Source organism: Sitophilus oryzae, unplaced genomic scaffold (assembly GCF_002938485.1).
Source record: "Sitophilus oryzae breed Bouriz unplaced genomic scaffold, Soryzae_2.0 scaffold_808_pilon_pilon, whole genome shotgun sequence".
In the NCBI taxonomy this organism is placed as follows: Eukaryota; Metazoa; Arthropoda; class Insecta; order Coleoptera; family Curculionidae; genus Sitophilus; species Sitophilus oryzae.
In genome coordinates, this window is record NW_022147426.1 from 479,243 (window position 1) to 500,920 (window position 21,678).

The window sequence follows — 21,678 nt, forward strand, 5'->3', positions numbered from 1 at the left end:
AAAGTAATAAATTAAAGGGATATTTTCTTACGCGTAAAAAATAATTTTTTATGAGTAACAAATAGTTTTTTACACGTAAAAAATATATTTTTTTGCGTAACAAAAGGTTTTTTACCAGAAACAATAAGTTTTTGACGCGTAAAAATTAGTTTTTTACGTGTAACAAATAGTTTTTTACACGTAAAAATATTTTTTTTGCGTAAGAAAGGTTTTCTACCAGAAACAATAAGTTTCTGACGAGTAAAAAAAGAGTTTTTTATGTGTAACGAATAGATTTTTACACGTTACAAATAGTTTTATACGCGTAAAAAATAGTTTTTTACCAGTAACAAATAGTTTTATACGCGTAAAAAATGTTTTTTTAGAAACGAAAAAAATATCTTTATATAGAAAATATCTAAACGCCTGTCAATTGTTATTACAATTTACTTAATATTACACAATCTTTTCACTGGTTTTTGAGATAATAAGAATTGTTAGTGATAATTATTATTATCGGACTATCAAGTAGATATTACAAATTTATTTATAGTATTCTTTGATTAAAGAAAGTATTGTTTTAAGTATTTTTTTAGAAATTAAAACAAAACACCACGTCTCTATTGAGTTTTTATTTTAGATTGTCTTATAACCTTACTTCTAACAGTCTTAAACACCTTAACTACTACAAACTTAACTATTTTTACAAATATTAATACTGAGAATAATAAAAATAATATCACGTCCACCATATAATACTGGTACCAAGTCTGGTGTATGCTTCCAACCCTCAAATGCCTGGCACCTTTGTTCCTTATCACGTAATCCACCCAGTACACTGCAGTATCCATGGGTTTCATGGGTCTGTCGTGGAACAACCTGGAAACTCTTTGAGCTGTGTCCCGGTACTTTGGGTTGTGAAGGAGTTCTTCAAGGGCGTGGCTGAAATTTTCTTCTGTGAAGTCTTCGTTTGTGTAGGGAACTGTCAGGCCGTAGCCAGCAGCTTGGGCTCGTTCAGCATTCATTGGCTGGTCAGCGAAGATGGGTATGGCAAGAATGGGTACTCCGTGGTACACTGTTTCGGTTGTACTTAAGAGTCCTCCGTGGGTTATGAAGAGTTTGATGTTTGGATGAGCTGAAAAAAATAAAAATAAAAATTAGTAAGGTATTTGGTATTGAAAGCAGTGGTTGTTCCTGAAGGAACTTCAGAAAAGATCATTCAATAAGTAATAATAAGAATACGCTTAATATATTTTTTTTGAACTCACCTAAAATGTCTTGTTGAGGCAACCAACTCTTGATAAGTATATTATCTGGTTTTCCCGGCAACTCCTGTTCAAATTTCCAAATAACCTTCTGCTTCAATTTGCCCAGGACCTTCAAAATAATCTTCTTTCTCTCCTCGGTAATATCTTTACTCTTCAAATTTGATCCCATACTAAAATATATAGCACCATCTTTGGCGTTATCCAAAAACTCTTGTAAATCTTTTGGCAGCTTCTTGGGAGGATCAATGAAGTACCCTCCAATCTCTACCATGTTCGGTACCAAGGCTTGAGGAGGATGCATGCTTGGGTGTGAGTTTAGAAGTACCAAGGAAGCATTTAGATACAGATCTGTTACTTCTGGAACATTAGGGAATTTTTGGTGAAGCACTTCGTTTTGATGTGGAAGTAAAAGGTAGTTTTTTATTTGAACGAAGATGATATGGGAGAGCGCATTCTTGGTTCTTTCAAAGAAAGTCATGGGTTGATTACGGCTAGCCTTGATCATCATGTTAGGGATGTAAGATATAGCTTCCGGGTTACCTACTGTAGGATTGACGAAGCTATTTGGCCCACCTCCATTCAGCAATATCAAAGGACAGTCATATAAATAAGCAAACACTTTCAAGGCATCGTTGAAGAATTGTTCCATGATGACAGCATCGAATTTTTGATCGGATCTCAAGAGTTCGTTCACTTTTTCGTCTTGTAAAGTGTCGTTTATTGAACTTACAAAATTTTTGAGCATGGTGCTCAAGCTTAACAGCAAATTTTGTTTGTTTCGCTCGAACAAGTTTGATTCCTTAAGTAGCTCTGAAAAAAACAAACATATTTTTTTAAAATATATTTTATGTCAATATACAGAGCTAAAACTAAAATAAATAAACGATATCTTACTTTGAAATTCATCTCCTGCACCTTCTAACACTATGTTTTTGATAGATCCGCTCTTGGGCTGAGTTTTAAACTCGTACGGACTGATAAAAGTGATGTTGTGTCCAGCTTCGGCCAGTCCCAGCATCAGCTTCGAAGCTAGGATGTAGTGGCTACCCGCCCCCATGGGGAAAATCCCTAAAATATTGGCACTTTGTCCATTTTGGACCAATAGTATCACAGCCAGAAATAACAGCGATGCTTTCATATTGTTCTCTGTTTTGTGACTGACTAGCATTAGGTACTAATCAGGCGGGAATTTGTAAACGATATTTAACCAATTATTTTTTTAATAGAAGTTGTGAGATAAGATAGCAACTCATAGGGAATTAAATAATTTTTGCGTTCAGCTTTGTAATGTTGATTATTTTTACTATTTTATAATTCGCAAAAATAACGGGATATTTTTAAATATTTTTATTTTTTTTTTATTAATTTTTAGCTGGTATATTGTCATAGTTTTGTGTACTTAAGAACTGTTTACGTAGTATTGTGAAATTTCATATTATATTGGTGATATTTTATTGTAAATGAAATGGTTAAATAATTTAACCCTTGTGTATACGGAGTGATTTTTAGATAAATGCTAGTATCTTAATTTGTAGTTTATTTTAAAAAATATATCTAAGTAAAATATCTACACCTGCCAATTATTATTATAATTTACTTAAATTCGAGATAAGAATTGTTATTGTACTAGTGTCTGTGAAAATAAAAATTTACAATAATTGTAATCGGATTACTAAGTCGATTGATTACAAATTTATTTCTAGTATTCTTTGATTAAAGAAAGTATTGTTTTAAGTATTTTTTAGAAATTAAAACAAAACAATCACGTTATTATCTATTGAGTTTTTATTTTATTTTGTCCTATAACCTTACTTCTAACAGTCTTAAACACCTTAACTACTACAAACTTAACTATTTTTACAAATATTAATACTGAGAATAATAAAAATAATATCACGTCCACCATATAATACTGGTACCAAGTCTGGTGTATGCTTCCTACCCTCAAATGCCTGGCACCTTTGTTCCTTATCACGTAATCCACCCAGTACACTGCGGTATCCATGGGTTTCATGGGTCTGTCGTGGAACAACTTGGAGACTCTTTGAGCTGTTTCCCGGTACTTTGGGTTGTGAAGGAGTTCTTCAAGGGCGTGGCTGAAGTTTTCTTCTGTGAATTCTTCGTCTGTGTAGGGAACTGTCAGGCCGTAGCCAGCAGCTTGGGCTCGTTCAGCGTTCATTGGCTGGTCGGCGAAGATGGGTATGGCAAGAATGGGTACTCCGTGGTACACTGTTTCGGTTGTACTTAAGAGTCCTCCGTGGGTTATGAAGAGTTTGATGTTTGGATGAGCTGAAAAAAATAAAAATAAAAATTAGTAAGATATTTGGTATTGAAAGCAGTGGTTATTCCTGAAGGAACTTCAGAAAAGATCATACAATAAGTAATAATAAGAATACGCTTAATATATTTTTTTTGAACTCACCTAAAATGTCTTGTTGAGGCAACCAACTTTTGATAAGTATATTATCTGGTTTTCCCGGCAACTCCTGTTCAAATTTCCAAATAACCTTCTGCTTCAATTTGCCCAAGACCTTCAAAATAATCTTCTTTCTCTCCTCAGTAATATCTTTACTTTTCAAATTCGATCCCATACTAAAATATATAGCACCATCTTTGGCGTTATCCAAAAACTCTTGCAAATCTTTTGGCAGCTTCTTGGGAGGATCAATGAAGTACCCTCCAATCTCTACCATGTTTGGTACCAAGGCTTGAGCAGGGTACATGCTTGAGTGTGAGTTTAGCAGCACCAAGGAAGCATTTAGGTAGAGATCAGTTACTTCTGGAGCATCAGGGAATCGTTCATGAAGCACTTCGTTTTGTTGTGGAAGGAAAAGGTAGTGTTTCAATTGGACGAAGATGATATGGAAGAGCACATTCTTGGTTCTTTCAAAGAAAGTCATCGGTTTATTACGGCTAGCCTTGACCATCATGTTAGGGATATAAGATATGGCTTCCGGGTTACCTACTGTAGGGTTGACGAAATTATTTGGCCCCACTGAACTCAGTAATATCAAAGGGCATTCGTATAAATAAGCAAATACTTTCAAGGCATCGTTTGAGAATTGTTCCATGATGACGGCATCGAATTTTTGATCGGATTTCAAGAGTTTGTCGACATTTTTGTCATTTAGAGTGTCGTTCACCGTTCTTACGAACTTTTTGAGCATGCTGCTCACGCTTAACAGCAAATTTTGTTTGTTTTGCTCAAACAAGTTTGTTTCTGTACAAGTAGCTCTGAAAAAAATTAAACATGTTTATTATTTTCCGAACTTTCTCGAATTGTATACGGTGTTTATATTAATGTTATAGAGAGTGTCCCATTTCTTGGACATAATACTTTTTTAACATAAATAGTTTAAACCTTTTTAAATCCTAATATTTAAAATTAAAAACAAATATGTGAACCAAAAATATCTTACTTTGAAATTCTTCTCCTGCACCTTCTAGCAATACGTTTTTGATGGATCCACTCTTGGGCTGAGTTTTGAACTCGTACGGACTGACAAAAGTGATGTTATGTCCAGCTTCGGCCAGTCCCAACATCAGTTTGGTAGCTAGGATGTAGTGGCTACCCGCCCCCATGGGAAAAATCCCTAAAATATTGGCACTCTGTCCATTTTGGACCAATAATATCACAGCGAGAAATAACAGCGGTGTTTTCATATTGTTCTCTGTTTTGTGACTGACTAGCCTAAAGTACCAGTCAGACGGGTACTATAATCAATCTTAATGAATGATTTCGTTAAATAGGTTTTGAGATAAGGTAATTATTGTCTGTAATAGTGAATTGAATAATTTTTACGTTCAGTTGTGTAATGTTGTTTATTTTTGTTAATTCATAATATTCGCAAACATTTTTAAATACCTAAGTTTTTTTATTGATTTTTACCGGGAATAATTGTAATGGTTCTGTCAAAAAGTTGTGTAATGTTGATTATGTCTGGTTTATTCATATTAGCAAGAATATTGTCATAGGGTTATGTGTACTTAAGAATTTTTCACACACTATTGTGAAATTTCATATTTATTATATTGGTATCTAATATTCTAATGATACACTGTGAAAAATAAATATATTTTTCACATAATATATATTTTTATATAATATATAATAAAGAGTAATACTTAGTAATTTGTATTTTGTATTACATATTGTTTTCTAGGATATTGAAAATATTTTATCTAAACTTTAATATTAATTGATTGGTTTGGTTGGATTAATTTAAAAAATAAAAAAATGGCGCCGGGAGGCACGTATAGCGGCCCATACTAAAATATGTTAATAAAAACTTGTTCGGCAGTTCTTTTAGTTTCAGTTATCTCAAAAACTGCGACTTTGACTGATTTTGATGTTACTACAAATTTTGTTGCAAATATTATTCCTAATCTTAATTTGAAAACCGCGTTTCGCTAGCTACTGTAATTTTGGAATTACGATTTTTAAAAATTTTTAACCCCCTGCCATACCCCCTTACCAACCCCCCACCCCCACCAAAAACTAATGGCCAGATTCTCGGCTGCCACAGTATTTTTGTGCCAAATTTGGTTAAAATCGGTTTAGCGGTTTTTCAGTGTTATCGTGTTACAGACAGATGGACAGACAGACAGACACCATGAAAATATTTTGTATTTAGGTACCTGTTGGTATGGTCGGGTAATAAATGGAATTGGAATTATCAATTACGTGATTTTATCACAAAATCCGATTATGCTTTCTGCGATATCTAATAATAGATATAGACAATAAGCGACATCATCAAGGACAGATAAAAGAAATAGCAAACAACATGATAATATTTAATTTTTATATCATTTTTGGTCACTTATCATGATATGATTGATCATTGGAGGGCTCTCCTGATTATTATCAGAACCCTTTGACCTTTACAAGGATGCATAGCGAAAAATATTCATAATTTAATGAAATATTATGTATTATAAATATTATACAGTGTGAATCTTAAATAAGTGCAAATATTTTTAAGGGTATATGCTTTATTTTCTAAACAGTCTTATCTATACTAATATATAAAATCCTGACATACTGACATACTGATTAATCACGATCCTGCTCAGACCTCTCAACGTAAGAAGCTCAATTTTGGCTTACATGTTGATTCTAGGGTGTAGAGGTTCGAAAAGAAGGGATTTTTCGAAATTCCAGTTCCAAGAGGGTGAAACCACCCCTCAAATATTACAATATTTTTTATTTAAAAAACGGTCAAGTTTCCGAAAAACGCTTAAACACGTATATTTTATTTTGTCTTTTTACATATTTTAAGATTTTTTAAAAATGTATACAGGTTGTTTCGAAAAATCTGGTCATTGATTAATCACGATCCTGCTTAAAGCGCTTGACGTAAAAAGCTGATTTTTGGAAAGCAGATTGACTTTAGGGTGTAGAGGTTCGATAAGAAGGGATTTTTCCAAACTCGAATTCTAAGGGGGTGAAACTATCCCTCAAATATTAAAATATTTTTTATTTAAAAACCGGTGAGTTTTTCGGAAAAACTCTTAAACACGTATATTTTATTTTGTTGTTTTACATATTTTAAGATTTTTTATAAACTTATACAGGGTGTTTCATAAAATATGACCATTGAGTAATCACGATTCTTCTTAAATTGCTTGACGTTTAAAGCTGATTTTTGGCAAACGGGATGACTGTGGGGTGTAGAGGTTCGATAAGGAGGGGTTTCTCGAATCTCAAATTCCAAGAGGGTGAAAACGCCCCTCAAATATTACAATATTTGTTATTTAAAAAACGGTTAGTCTTTCGGGAAAACGCTTGGACAAGCATCATTTATTTGGTTTTTTTACATATTTTGAAATTTTTTAAAAAATCATACAGGGTGTTTCAAAAAGTTGCGTAATTTCTTAACCACGATTTTGCTTAAACTGCTTGACATAAAAAGCTTATTTTCGGTAAACGGATTTTTCGAAAGTCAAATTCCAACGATATGAAACTACCCCTCAAATATTACCAAGTTATATAATAATATCGCCATATTGTTTTTTCTCATGCTGACATAAATGTGAGAAAATTTTATCCAGTTTGTATGTTAATGGAAATTCTTGCATTGCTTTATCATCACCATTACAAATGATTAATTCGACGCGAACGAAGTCGCTGGTACACGCTAGTGTATAATATAATACTATAATTAAAAATATACATAAATTACACAATTTGACTTTTATTATTTATTTATACCGTATGATCAAATAAATGCGGCATCCAGTTGGCTTGGAAATGAATCTCCATATAATTTTACATATAAAATGACAGCGATCTTTATTTCATAGCCATCGCTGACGCCGGTTTTTTTTTGATCATATTGTACCTTTATTATACTAATGACTATGAGATACAAAACTTTAATATAATATAAAATAAATAAAAATTAACTATAATATATCTTAATTTAACCCTAGTTCATTCACAATAATTGCTTAGGATAATTTTTGTATTCGGCAGCAATTGTTATTAAAAAATTATTTTGAATTCATAAAAAAACAACTTATTTAGTTTTAAGTTTTTTTTTAGGGCTGAGTTTAGACTTTGCAACTAAAAATACTTTTTTAATAACGAATTTTGAGATTTCGAATACTACAACTAAACTGGCTAGTAGAAACAGTGCGACATCTACTAGATGGTACTCGTACCATGCTTGGTCAGCACCAGCGACTCTTAGATGCCTAGCACCATTGTTCCTTATCACATATTCCACCCAATAAACCGCAGTATCCATGGGTTTCATCGGTCTGTCATGGAACAACTTGGATCTTCTTTGGGCGTTTTCACGGTACTTTGGGTTATTCAGGAGCTCCAGTATATACTTCTCGAAGTTTTCTTCCGTGAAATTATCGTCATGGTAGCCTAGTTTGATGGCGTATCCAGCGTATTGGGCTTTTTCTGCATTCGCTGGCTGATCTCCGAAAACTGGGATCGCTAGAATCGGTACTCCGTGGTATACTGTTTCGGTAGTACTTAGCAATCCACCGTGTGTGATGAAAAGTTTGATATTCGGATGAGCTGTAATAAAAAAATTGCTTTATTTAGAAACTATACAGGGTGTCTCTTAAGTAAGTGCAAGTACTTTAACATTTAGTATAATTTGTTTTCGGGAACCCGTCTATGAGTTTTTTTTTGCAAAAAATGTCTTGAAAGTTTTACAAAGAACTTGTATGCCTTTAGAAGGTTAAATATGCTTACCCAAGATGTCCTGCTGAGGCAACCATTTTTTAATCAACACATTATCAGGCTTTCCAGGCAATTCTTCTTCGAACTTCCAAATAACTTTCTGCTTCAACCTTCCCAGGACGTTCAAAATCATCTTTTTCCTTTCTTCAGACATCAGTTTACTTTTCAGGTTTGATCCCATACTAAAATATATCGCTCCATCTTTGGCATTGTCCAAGAACTCCTGTAAGTCTTTCGGTAGCTTTCCAGGAGGATCAACGTGGTATCCTCCGATCTCTACCATGTTCGGAACCAAAGGATGAGCAGGATACAGACTGGTATGTGAGTTTAGAAGTACCAAAGAAGCGTTTGTATAACGTGTTTTGGTATTTGGTGTTGCTCCTGGGTATGCTTTTTGTAAAACTTTGTTGCATAGAGGCAAATAGTAGAACTTGTTAAACAGATAATCGTATACATGGTACAGTAAATTGATTATTCTCCCGAAAAATGTCATGGGTACTTCATTATTCCCTGTATAATACATGTGTCGGGCATAGGAAATCTCCTGTGGGTTGCCTACACTCGGATTTATCCAACTGTTCGGTCCCAAACTAAACAAAAGTATTACAGGGCAGTTAAAAACTATCGGAAATATTTTCATGATATCTGTCATGATAGGTTCCACAATGATTGCGTCGAATTTTTCGTTGGAACTCAGCAGCGCCCTCACTTTTGGATGGTGTAAAGTGTCATTCATGTGTTTTCCGAACATACCGATCATGGCTGACATCATGACGGCCATGTTAAGTTTGCTTAACTTGAACATGTCCGTGTTCTTTTCACGTGCTGCAAAAATTGATGTATTATTAGACAGTACCAACAACTGCGGATAATTTCGACTAAGTATATAGGTTCAGAATTGTATTTATTAATATAATATACTTGCAAAAACTTTTTATACAGGGTTTGTCATGTGACAGAAACCATTTTCATCTTTAGTATAATGAATTTATTGTATGACATGCCTTTAGACTGCTTTACTGTAAGGTAATGAAAAAATAGTAAAAAACACAAAAAAACAGCCTCTTCTCTAACTTTTTTATAATTTAGTTTTGTTTACATCCTAATGAATGCTACAGAAAATAATAAAATAATATTATTACCACTCATACTCTCTTCGAATCCATCCAAAATAATTTCAGTATAGTTTCCTTTAGTTTTTGGCAGATTTTTTTGCTTAAAAGGAGTTATCATGGTGACATCGTGTCCAGCATCGGCCAGTCCTTTCATCAGCTTGTAATCCAGGATGTAGTGACTTCCGGAAGATATGGGGAACACTCCCAGAATCCTGGCGGACTCACCATAACTCACTAAATAACAAAGAACAGAAAATTTCACAAAAAAACCGAACATTTTTGATCGTTACTTTAACTACAACTAAATTTTGTACAATGATTGCTAGCTATTTATGTGTTCCTTGATAAAAACAATGGTTAATCTTTTGGAATCCAGGCAATTTCATTGAGTTACAGGAGATTCAGTGATAGATATAGGAAAGCGTTGTCATCTCAGCACGTAATAATCATTGTGAATTAACAGTTTTAGGATTTCCGGAATGAATTTTTGTTTATTTTTATCAGTTAGCGATGTAATAATAAGTTAAGTAATAATGAAAATTGAAATTCGAATTTTATTCTTTATATTTTTTTAGTTGCATGCAGCACAATCATCTTGCACATTCTCAAAATATAACAGTATACAAATGTTTGATTACTTATATAGAGATAAAAATTATCAAAATAGTACAGTTTGAAGAGAATCACCCTTATAGAAAAATAAAACGCAACAGAAATAAATTATTAGAAACAATATAGTTTATTATTTAAACAGTCTTATAATATTAAAATACAATACTATAATTATTATAAATACACACAAATGACAATGAAACTCTTAATCTAGACGTTCTAGTTATTTATTGATATCTTTTGTGAATGGTCCGTTAAAAAGCTACAAGATAACTTAATCTCACATTAATTAAAGGCGGATTTAATTTTTTTATACAGTAACATTTTTTAATTGTTTCTATGATGAGTATCATTTTATTTATTATTTACAATAATTTTGATTATTTATCTCTATTTATTTATCTTAGACACAGCCTCATACTATATTTAAATATTACTCAAAAAAAGGATGGGTAAAATCAACCACCAAAAGTAAATACAATTGCTACAACCCTTTTATATAGGGTAAAATTTAGCTAAGAAGCAATAGATAAAGGTGTTTAGGTTATTTTACAATTTCAGGTGATTTTATTTAAAGGTTTTTTGGTTTAAATTATTAGGTATATATTTTTGTGGTTGAAATATACCCTATCATTATTTTGACTTCACAAAAACAAAAATTTATTTAGTTTTCAGTTTTTGTTTGGGACTGAGTTTGGACTTTACAACTAGAAATACTTTTTTAAGAAGGAATTTTGAGATTTCGAATACCACAACTAAACAGGCTAGAAGAAACAATGATACATCTACCAGGTAGTACTCATACCATGCCTGGTCAGCACCAGCGACTCTTAGATGCTTAGCACCATTGTTCCTTATCACATATTCCACCCAGTAAACCGCAGTGTCCATGGGTTTCATCGGTCTGTCATGGAACAACTTGGATCTTCTTTGGGCGTTTTCACGGTACTTTGGGTTATTTAGTAGTTCCAGTATACACTTCTCGAAGTTTTCTTCCGTGAAATTATCGTCGTGGTAGCCTAGTTTTAAGGCGTAGCCAGCGTATTGGGCTTTTTCTGCATTCGCTGGCTGATCTCCGAAGACTGGAATCGCTAGAATCGGTACTCCATGGTATACTGTTTCGGTAGTACTTAGCAATCCACCGTGTGTGATAAAAAGTTTGATATTCGGATGAGCTGTAATAAAAAAATTGCTTTATTTAGAAACTATACAGGGTGTCTCTTAAGTAAGTGCAAGTACTTTAACATTTAGTATAATTTGTTTTCGGGAACCCGTCTATGAGTTTTTTTTGCAAAAAATGTCTTGAAAGTTTTACAAAGAACTTGTATGCCTTTAGAAGGTTAAATATGCTTACCCAAGATGTCCTGCTGAGGCAACCATTTTTTAATCAGCACATTATCGGGCTTTTCAGGCAATTCCTCTTCGAATTTCCAAACAACTTTCTGCTTCAACCTTCCCAGGACGTTCAAAATCATCTTTTTCCTTTCTGCCGGCATGAGTTTGCTTTTCAAGTTCGATCCCATACTAAAATATATCGCTCCATCCTTGGCATTGTCCAAGAACTCCTGTAAGTCTTTTGGTAGCTTTCCAGGAGGATCAACGTGGTATCCTCCGATCTCCACCATATTTGGGACCAGTGGATGAGCCGGATAAAGACTGGTATGTGAGTTTAACAGTACCAAGGAAACATTTGAGGCTAGATTTTTGGTATCTGGTGCTCCGGGATATGCCTTCTGTAATATTTCGTCGCATAGAGGGAAATAATAGAAGTTGTTGAATAAATATTCGAATACATGGTAAAATAAGTTGATTGTCCTCTCGAAAAACGTCATGGGTACAGCATTATTGCCTCTAGAATACAAATGTCTGGCATAGGAAATCTCTTGCGGGTTGCCTACGCTCGGATTTATCCAACTGTTTGGTCCCACACTAAACAGAAGTATCATAGGGCAGTTGAAAGCTTCAGGAAATATCTTCATGATATCTGCCATGAAGAATTCCACAATCACTGCGTCAAATTTTTCGTTGGAACTCAGCAAAGCCCTCACTTTTGGATGAGACAAGGTGTTGTTTATGTTCGCTGCAAACATGTTGATGAATGCTGACATCATGAACGCCATATTTTGTTTGCCCATGTTGAACATGTCCAGGTTTTTATGTTGTGCTGGAAAAAATGTTGCGCTTTGATGTATTGTTCTAATTGTATTTATTGTATGCACAGTATTTTTTCTCAGCTAAGATTTTTATACAGGGTGTGTCATGTACAGTGGCCAATAAAAATTCTTTCAAAATTCATTAAAGCAAATTTATCGTAAAGCGATGCTAAATAGAAAAAAGTACATTATTTTAAAAAATCAGATTTTTCTTTAAAATTCTTTATACTCTGAAGCCATGGTACAGAAAATAATAAAATATTATTATTACCACTAATACTCTCTCTGAATCCATCCAAAATGATTTCAGTATAGTTTCCTTTAGTTTTTGGAGGGTTTTCTTGTTTGTAAGGTGTTAACATAATCACATCGTGTCCTGCATCGGCAAGTCCTTTCATCAGTTTGTAATCCAGGATGTAGTGACTTCCAGCAGACATGGGAAACACTCCCAGAATCCTGGCAGACTCGCCATAACTCACCAAACAACAAAGAATAGAAAATTTAACAAATAAATCGTGCATTTTGGATCATAGTGTAACTACAACTGAATTCTGTACAATGACGTCTGGTTATTTATGAATTCGCTGATAAAAATTATGCTTAATCTTGTTTCATACATGCGTCTTCATTCAATTAAGGAGGTTTTGCGGTAAATTTAGTGATGCAAACGATGTATCGATATATTTGAAATATCGATGTTTCAGTAGCAAAACATCGAAGTGTACCATCGATTTTCTACCATTGTATGTGTGTTCTCCTTTCAGTGGTTGATGGATGACATCAAAAGATACTATTAATATGATCAGCCAAATCAAAAGTATCATACATTCACATTTTTGTCTCTTCGATTTACAAGATTGTCATAGCCAGTCACTATTAAACATGTAAATAAATACAGACCAAAGAATTTCTGTTGCCAACAGGGTATACTATTTTATTATTATTTTTATTCTCCTTTGCCGAATACTGCCGATGCACTAAGAAACTAATTGGTAAAATATTTGATTACAGAGTTAAAATTACCAGGAAAGTAACCATTATAAATATAGTTTATTTTCTAAACAGTCTTATAATATTAAAATACAATACTATAATTATAAATACACTCAAATGACACAATGTATTGTTGTATTTTTTTAATCTGGACGTACTTATTATATTTATTTATACGGGGTCGTTTACCACATACAACACGGAGTATTGTAGCTAAACGATTATATTTTTACAAATTGTAAGTTTTGGATTCGATGAAGGACTATTAGATGTACAATTTAAAAATAATTTTACAAGACACAGAGTGTCCCAAATAAGTAAAAAATATCAAAGTTGTATTTTTTTAAACGGAACTCCCTGTATATTATTATATTTTTAGTTTCTACGATTAAATTAAAGGTAAGTTTGATTAAGGTTTATTATACTTAAACCTTACCGTTTTTGAAATATTTTCAATTTTGTGAAATTGCAGAAAAAATTTTAAGGCTTCATTTCTCCAAGGGTATCAAAGTTTTTAATACTAAATATTTACTGAAGTTTATTTATTGATCAGTTATTCTGTTACAATAATAAAAATAATACTACCTTATACAGAGTGTCTAAAAATTTATTTTAAATAATTTCTAGCTATAAACGCCAATAACTTCTTTAATTTAAATGGAACGCCCTGTATATTTTAGGAGAATCAGATGCACAATTTAATTGTCTATCAAATTGTATTATACCATTTTTTACCTATCCCTTCAAGTTTTCGTAGAAAATGCATTTTCTTATTATTTAGACCTCATTTATCAATATACTCATGGAATATTGACATTTTAGATTGTTTTTAAAGCAACAAATGTACAAAATGTACAGGCTAGTAATATTATCGATTTTAACAAAACGATAATATTACTAGCCCATTTGTATGCAAAAAGAACACTATTTAAATCTTTATAAAAGTGTATACCATTAATTAAATATAGCACCATTATTTCCGCCCATATAATAATTAATTTCAAACTTAATTGTGTTCGTTAATAAATTATTCTAAATAAATGCGGATTTGAGTCAGAAATCAATATAATAATAAGTTATCAAAATGAACGTCTCTGTTGTTATAAATAAGCATTTATTAAAAAATGAAATATCATTTTTAAGGTGTTACTTTTTACCACACTGTCTAATACACATACAAAATTCAGTTTTTTAGTATTTGGGGCAATTATTATTAATCAACGCAGACAGTCAGTTAACGTAGTTTGAATACTGGAATCATATTAATTGGTCCTCTTTAACAAATATTTAAACAGTTTTTTTTATTTTTTAATGAAATATTACATTTGACGGTTGGAACCTTTGGTGTTACACAGCAAAATCAAAACACTAAATCACCACAATACACCAAAACACTTTTACTTTTACACTGGACGCGCGTTTCGCTAACCATGTTAGCATCATCAGCAGATGATTATAAACTAGAGTTTATGGTGTATTGTGGTGATTTAGTGTTTTTATTTGTTTTATTTTAATGAAATAAACGAATTATATCGACAATATTAGTATCTGTACTCTTTAAAAATTTGGTACATCTTTAAGAATAATCTAAAATGTCAATATTCCATGGGTATATTGATAAATAAGTTCTAAATTACAAGAAAATACATTTTCTACGGAAACTTAAAGAGATAGGTAAAAAATGGTTGTGAAATAGTGCATGGTTGTGAAATACAATTTGATAGACAATTAAATTGTGCATCTGATTCTCATAAAATATACAGGGTGTTCCATTTAAATTAAACAAGTTATTGCCGTTTTAAGCTAATAATTATTTAAAATAAATTTTTAGACACTCTGTATAAGGTACTATTATTTTTATTATTGCAACACAATAACTGATCAATAAATAAACTTCAGTAAATATTTAGTATTAAAAACTTTGATACCCTTGGAGAAATGAAGCCTTAAAATTTTTGCTGCAATTTCACAAAATTGAAAATATTTCAAAAACGGTAAGGTTTAACTGTAATAAACCTTAATCAAATTTACCTTTATTTTAATCGTAGAAACTAAAAATGTAATAATATACAGGGTGTTCTATTTAAAAAAATACAACTTTGATATTTTTTACTTATTTGGGACACTCTGTATCTTGTAAAATTATTTTTAAATTGTACCTCTAATAGTCCTTCATCGAACCCAAAACTTACAATTTGTAAAAATCTCATTGTTTAGCTACAATACTCCGTGTCGTATGTGGTGAACAACCCTGTATACTATACTAATGACCAGTTGCAAAACTACAATATAACTTAAGTAAAAATTAACTATAATAATATATCTTATCTTAAGCCTAATAGCACACACATTCAGAATTCCTTAAAGTACTTTGGCAGCGATTGTTATTAACAAATGTTCTTTAAGTTATTTGCTTTTTTTATACAGTAATATTTTTTAATTATTTTAGAGAGTATGATTTTTTTTATTATGTACAATAATCTTTAGTAATTATCTATATTTTTTTATCTGACACAGCCTCATACTATATTTAAATATTACACAAAAAAGGATGGGTAAAATCAACCACTAAAAGTAAATACAACTGCTCCAACCCTGCTATATAGGTTAATTTAGCCAAGAAGCAATAGATAAACGCGTTTAGGTTATTTTACAATTATTTCAGTTATTTTTTTGACTTAGAGTTATAGTTAATTATACTATACTAGTCTCCTAAGCTCTGTACTAGATAAATAGTAATACGAGTAATACATTTTACAAATTCCTTGTTAGGTATATTCTAATTTATTAGACGGAATTTACCTACTTTTGACGAGTAATATTTATTTTGTTAGGTTAAAATGTAAAGTACTATATTAAAATGACTATTTCATTAAGTTTAAATTAAAGTTTTTTAGTTTAACTTGTTATATACATGTATTTTGTGGTTGAAATATACCCTATCATTATTTTGACTTCACAAAAACAAAAATTTATTTAGTTTTCAGTTTTTGTTTGGGACTGAGTTTGGACTTTACAACTAGAAATACTTTTTTAAGAACGAATTTTGAGATTTCGAATACCACAACTAAACAGGCTAGAAGAAACAATGATACATCTACAAGATAGTACTCATACCATGCTTGGTCAGCACCAGCCACTCTTAGATGCTTAGCACCATTGTTCCTTATCACATATTCCACCCAATAAACCGCAGTGTCCATGGGTTTCATCGGTCTGTCATGGAACAACCTGGATCTTCTTTGGGCGTTTTCACGGTACTTTGGGTTATTCAGGAGTTCCAGTATATACTGCTCGAAGTTTTCTTCTGTGAAATTATCGTCATGGTAGCCTAGTTTGAGGGCGTATCCAGCGTATTGGGCTTTTTCTGCATTCCCTGGCTGATCTCCAAAGACTGGAATCGCTAGAATCGGTACTCCGTGGTATACTGTTTCGGTAGTACTTAGCAATCCACCGTGTGTGATGAAAAGTTTGATATTCGGATGGGCTGTAATAAAAAAATGTTTTATATAGAAACTATACAGGGTGTCTCCTAAATAGGTGCATGTATTTTAACAGTTAATAGCGTAGATGCACTCCAAAAACACATCTGTGAATGTGTATGCCTTTAGAAGGTTAAATATGCTTACCCAAGATGTCCTGCTGAGGCAACCAGTTTTTAATCAGCACATTGTCGGGCTTTCCAGGCAATTCCTCTTCGAATTTCCAAATAACTTTCTGCTTCAACCTTCCCAGGACGTTCAAAATCATCTTTTTCCTTTCTGCCGGCATGAGCTTGCTTTTCAAGTTCGATCCCATACTAAAATATATCGCTCCATCTTTGGCATTGTCCAAGAACTCCTGTAAGTCTTTTGGCAGCTTTTTAGGAGGATCAACGTGGTATCCTCCGATCTCTACCATGTTCGGAACCAAAGGATGAGCCGGATATAGGCTGGTATGTGAGTTTAGCAGTACCAAGGAAGCATTTTTAAATAATACTTTGGCGTCTGGTGCTCCTGGGAATGCTTTTTGTAAAACTTCGTTGCACATAGGGAAATAAAGGAACTGGTTGTATAAATATTCGAATAAGTGGTAGAATAAGTTGATAATTCTCTCGAAAAACGTCATGGGTACTGCATTGTTGCCTCTATCGAACAAATGTCTGGAATAAGAAATTTCTTGTGGGTTGCCTACGGTCGGATTAATCCAACTGTTTGGACCCAAACTAAACAAAAGTATTAAAGGACAATTGAGCACCACCGGGAATATCTTCATGGCATCTGCCATGAAGTGTTCTATAATGACTGCGTCGAATTTCTCGTTGGAATTCAGTAATGCCCTGACTTTTGGGTCATGTAAAGCTACATTCGAAATCAATTCGCTGGCCGAGTGGTACTTAGACGTTAAAGTCGGCACGAAATTAACCATTCACAACAAATTTCAATTCGAATTTTGCGCATGCGTGTTTAAACGTTCTCCTGACATTTTTTAGGTTAGTTGTTGGTTTTGATTTTGGAAGAGTCAAAATCCGGGACAGTTGTTAATTAAGTTTTCCAAGTTTTAATGTTTAGAAAAATGGAAACAAAAACGTCATTTATTGATGATTTTGTTCTAAAATGTGTTTGAAGCACCCAAAACTTTTTCTCGCCATTAATATGGGTCGGACACCCCATTTTTGGGTTTTGGTAAACCCATTGGTTTTCGGTCAAGCTAATTATTGAGCTGCAACAATAATTGCCGTTTTTTTTAACAGCAAAGCAACAAGTCCTAATAAAATAAGTATAGCGTCCTTCACTCATTTTTCTTTTAATAATTATTTACTTTTCACAGGAAAATGGCCTTGTAACAACGACACAAACAAAATAATTATTAAAATTTAAATGTCAAATTTGTCATAATTGTCAAACGAAAATTCCGTGCTGAAGTGGAAGTTTGCAGCTTGCAAGCTTTCAATCCAACTTCAACTTGCACTCTGGCGTCGAATTTTGTTGTGAATGAGTACACTGAAGTACATAAGATAAGCTTGCGTGCCAAAGTACGACTCGGCCAGCGAATTGATTTAGAATGTAGCTTAAGGTGTTGTTCATATTCGTTCCGAACATGCTGATCATTGTTGACATCACGCGTAACATGTTTTGTTTGCCCATGTCGAACAAGTCCATACTTTTGTGTTGTTCTGAAAAAAAAATACGCGTATTAAAAATTATCTACAATTTTGTGGATATTCTGGATCCAGAATTGTATCTGTACCTCAATATATTACGATATTTTTTATTTAAAAAACGGTCAAGTTTCCGAAAAAACGCGTATATTTTATTTTGATTCTTTATATATTTTAAGATTTTTTAAAAATGTATACAGGGTGTTTCGAAAAATCTGGTCATTGATTAATCACGATCCTGCTTAAAGCGCTTGACGTAAAAAGCTGATTTTTGGAAAACAGATTGACTTTAGGGTGTAGAGGTTCGATAAGAAGGGATTTTTCGAAACTCGAATTCTAAGGGGGTGAAACTATCCCTCAAAGATTAAAATATTTTTTATTTGAAAACCGGTGAGTTTTTCGGAAAAACTCTTAAACACGTATATTTTATTTTGTTGTTTTACATATTTTAAGATTTTTTATAAATTTATACAGGGTGTTTCATAAAATATGACCATTGAGTAATCACGATTCTGCTTAAACTGCTTGACGTTTAAAGCTGATTTTTGGCAAACGGATTGACTGTGGGGTGTAGAGGTTCGATAAGGAGGGGTTCCTCGAATCTCAAATTCCAAGGGGGTGAAAACGCCCCTCAAATATTACAATATTTGTTATTTAAAAAACGGTTAGTCTTTCGAGAAAACTCTGGGACAAGCATAATTTATTTGGTTTTTTTACATATTTTAAAATTTTTTAAAAAATCATACAGGGTGTTACAGAAAGTTGGGTGATTTCTTAACCACGATTCTGCTTAAACTGCTTGACGTAAAAAGCTTATTTTTGGCAAACGGATTTTTCGAAAATCAAATTCCAACGAAATGAAACTACCACTCAAATATTACCAAGTTATATAATAATATCGCCATATTGTTTTTTCTCATGCTGACATAAATGTGAGAAAATTTTATCCAGTTTGTATGTTAATGGAAATTCTTGCTTTGCTTTATCATCACCATTACAAATGATTAATTCGACGCGAACGAAGTCGCTGGTACACGCTAGTATATTGATATTAATATCAATAATTTTACACAGGGTGTGTCATGTAACGGAGTGGCCAATAATAACATTAGAATTTTTGTATAATTAACGTATAAACTTATAAAAGATATTTTAATAAAGCAGATTTCCTGTAAGGTGATGCTAAATAGAAAAAAATACGTAAGTCTTGATTTATTCTATAGAAAATAATCAAATTTTATTATTACCACTAATACGTTCTCTGAATCCCTCCAAAATAATTTCGCTATAATTTCCTTTAGTTTTTGGAGGCTTTTCTTGACTATAAGGTGTTATCATGGTGACATCGTGTCCAGCATCGGCCAGTCCTTTCATCAGCTTGTAATCCAGGATGTAGTGACTTCCGGAAGATATGGGAAACACTCCCAGAATCCTGGCAGACTCGCCATAACTCACCAAACAACAAAGAATAGAAAATATTGCAAAGAACCCGAACATTTTTTATCGAAGTTTAACTCCAACTAAATTTTGTACTACGATGGCTAGCTATTTATGAGTGTTCTGATAAAATGATGCTTAATCTGTTTTGAGACACGCTGCTTCATTCATTTTAGGAGGTAATTGGGATAAATATAGTAAATAGCATTGTCATGTCGTGTAAATCATTGTGAATAAACAGTTTTAGTATTTTCGCCGCATATTTTCGCATATTTAGTATTTTTGTTTTTATCAATTTGATGTTCGATAGTGGTTGTGCTATGTTTGATGCACCATATCATTGTTACACAATGTTATACAGGGTTGTTCACCACATTATTATACTTAAACCTTACCGTTTTTGGAATATTTTCAATTTTATGAAATTACAGTAAAAATTTTAAGGCTTCATTTCTCCGAGGGTATCGAAGTTTTTAATACTAAATATTTGCTGAAGATTATCAATTATCGTTTTTAATATCAATATTTGCTAAATATTTGCTGAAGATTGATCAGTTATTGTGTTGCAATAATAAAAATTTTACTACCTTATACAAAGTGTCTAAAAATTTATTTTAAATAATTACTAGCTTTAAACGGCAATAACTTGTTTAATTTAAATAGAACACCCTATATATTTTATGAGAATCAGATGTACAATTTAATTGTCTATCAAATTGTATTATACTATTTTTTACCTATCTCTTCAAGTTTCCGTAGAAAATGCATTTTCTTGTAATTTAGAATTCATTTATCAATATACCCATGGAATACTGACATTTTAGATTATTTTTAAAGATGTACCAAATTTTTAAAGAGTACAGATACTATTATTGTCGATATAGTTCGTTTATTTCATTATAAAAATGAAAAAAAAACTGTTTAAATATTTGTTAAAGAGGACCAATTAATATGATTCCAGTATTCAAACTACATTAATTGACTTTTTGCGTTGATTAATAATAATTGCTCCAAATACTAAAAAACTGAACTATGTATATGTATTAGACAGTGTGATAACAAGTAACACCTTAAAAATGATATTTAATTTTTTGACAAATGCTTATTTATAACAGAGACGTTCATTTTCATAACTTATTATTATATTGATTTCTGATTCAAATCCACATTTATTTAGAATAATTTATTAACGAACATAATTAAGTATGTAGTTAATTAGTATTTGGGCGGAAATACTGGTGGTATATTTAATTAATATTATACTCTTTTATAAAGATTTAAATAGTTTTCTTTTTGCATACAAATGGGCTACTAATATTATCGTTTTACTAAAAACGATAATATTACTAGCCTGTACATTTTGTACATTTGTTGTTTTAAAAACAATCTAAAATGTCAATATTCCATGGATATATTGATAAATGAGGTCTAACTTATAAGAAAATGCATTTTCTACGAAAACTTGAAGGAATGGTATAATACAATTTGATAGACAATTAAATTGTGCATCTGATTCTCATAAAATATACAGGGTGTTCTATTTAAATTAAATAAGTTATTGCCGTTTAAAGCTAGTAATTATTTAAAATAAATTTTTAGACACTCTGTATAAGGTAGTATAATTTTTATTATTGCAACACAATAATTGATCAATAAATCAACTTCAGTAAATATTTAGTATTAAAAATTTTGATATCCTCGAAGAAATGAAGCCTTAAAATTTATACTGCAATTTCGCAAAATTGAAAATATTTCAAAAACGGTAAGGTTTAAGTGT

The 21,678-nt window shown here is 32.1% G+C and overlaps 4 protein-coding genes across 9 annotated transcripts in view; 1 reads left to right on the forward strand and 3 right to left on the reverse strand.

Moving 5' to 3' along the window:
* LOC115888723 (cytochrome b5 reductase 4) overlaps positions 1 to 21,678 on the forward strand; it is an 88,834-nt gene that overhangs the window by 12,078 nt on the left and 55,078 nt on the right. The gene's annotated exons all lie outside the window — the stretch shown is intronic.
* On the reverse strand, positions 596 to 2,439 carry LOC115888726 (UDP-glucuronosyltransferase 2C1-like). Its single transcript, XM_030908545.1, has 3 exons — positions 2,142 to 2,439; positions 1,248 to 2,057; positions 596 to 1,114 (listed from the first exon to the last, which is right to left on the reverse strand). Exons 1-3 carry the CDS (start codon positions 2,413 to 2,415, stop codon positions 600 to 602), a joined length of 1,599 nt encoding a protein of 532 aa, XP_030764405.1. The 5' UTR covers positions 2,416 to 2,439; the 3' UTR covers positions 596 to 599.
* On the reverse strand, positions 3,019 to 5,023 carry LOC115888729 (UDP-glucuronosyltransferase 2C1-like). Its single transcript, XM_030908548.1, has 3 exons — positions 4,667 to 5,023; positions 3,670 to 4,481; positions 3,019 to 3,536 (listed from the first exon to the last, which is right to left on the reverse strand). Exons 2-3 carry the CDS (start codon positions 4,412 to 4,414, stop codon positions 3,022 to 3,024), a joined length of 1,260 nt encoding a protein of 419 aa, XP_030764408.1. The 5' UTR covers positions 4,415 to 4,481; positions 4,667 to 5,023; the 3' UTR covers positions 3,019 to 3,021.
* Positions 7,559 to 20,038, reverse strand: LOC115888722 (UDP-glucuronosyltransferase 2C1-like). Of its 6 annotated transcripts, XM_030908536.1 has the most exons (5): positions 19,712 to 20,037; positions 18,379 to 18,479; positions 16,954 to 17,662; positions 16,442 to 16,811; positions 9,659 to 9,800 (listed from the first exon to the last, which is right to left on the reverse strand). In XM_030908536.1, the coding sequence occupies exons 1-5, from the start codon at positions 19,959 to 19,961 to the stop codon at positions 9,788 to 9,790; spliced, it is 1,443 nt and encodes a 480-aa protein (XP_030764396.1). In that variant the 5' UTR covers positions 19,962 to 20,037; the 3' UTR covers positions 9,659 to 9,787. The 6 variants fall into 6 exon arrangements, with proteins under 6 accessions (XP_030764390.1, XP_030764394.1, XP_030764396.1 ...); XM_030908530.1 differs by lacking the exons at positions 16,442 to 16,811; positions 16,954 to 17,662; positions 18,379 to 18,479; positions 19,712 to 20,037 and adding exons at positions 7,559 to 8,283; positions 8,464 to 9,276; positions 12,603 to 13,543 and having other exon boundaries at positions 9,594 to 9,800; XM_030908535.1 differs by lacking the exons at positions 9,659 to 9,800; positions 16,442 to 16,811 and adding an exon at positions 10,343 to 11,353 and having other exon boundaries at positions 19,712 to 20,036.

What these genes read in the sequence shown, in the direction of transcription:
- LOC115888726 (XM_030908545.1), bottom strand. Translation starts at nt 2,415, where the DNA reads ATGCTAGTCAGTCACAAAACAGAGAACAATATGAAAGCATCGCTGTTA. An exon ending in TGCAGGAGATGAATTTCAAA is followed by an intron (nt 2,058 to 2,141) that starts GTAAGATATCGT and finishes TGTTTTTTTCAG; the next exon opens with AGCTACTTAAGGAATCAAAC. An exon ending in GCCTCAACAAGACATTTTAG is followed by an intron (nt 1,115 to 1,247) that starts GTGAGTTCAAAA and finishes TATTTTTTTCAG; the next exon opens with CTCATCCAAACATCAAACTC.
- LOC115888729 (XM_030908548.1), bottom strand. Translation starts at nt 4,414, where the DNA reads ATGCTCAAAAAGTTCGTAAGAACGGTGAACGACACTCTAAATGACAAA. An exon ending in GCCTCAACAAGACATTTTAG is followed by an intron (nt 3,537 to 3,669) that starts GTGAGTTCAAAA and finishes TATTTTTTTCAG; the next exon opens with CTCATCCAAACATCAAACTC.
- LOC115888722 (XM_030908530.1), bottom strand. Translation starts at nt 12,852, where the DNA reads ATGCACGATTTATTTGTTAAATTTTCTATTCTTTGTTGTTTGGTGAGT. An exon ending in ATTCAGAGAGAGTATTAGTG is followed by an intron (nt 9,801 to 12,602) that starts GTAATAATAATA and finishes TTTGTTATTTAG; the next exon opens with TGAGTTATGGTGAGTCCGCC. An exon ending in ATTCGAAGAGAGTATGAGTG is followed by an intron (nt 9,277 to 9,593) that starts GTAATAATATTA and finishes CAATTTTTGCAG; the next exon opens with CACGTGAAAAGAACACGGAC.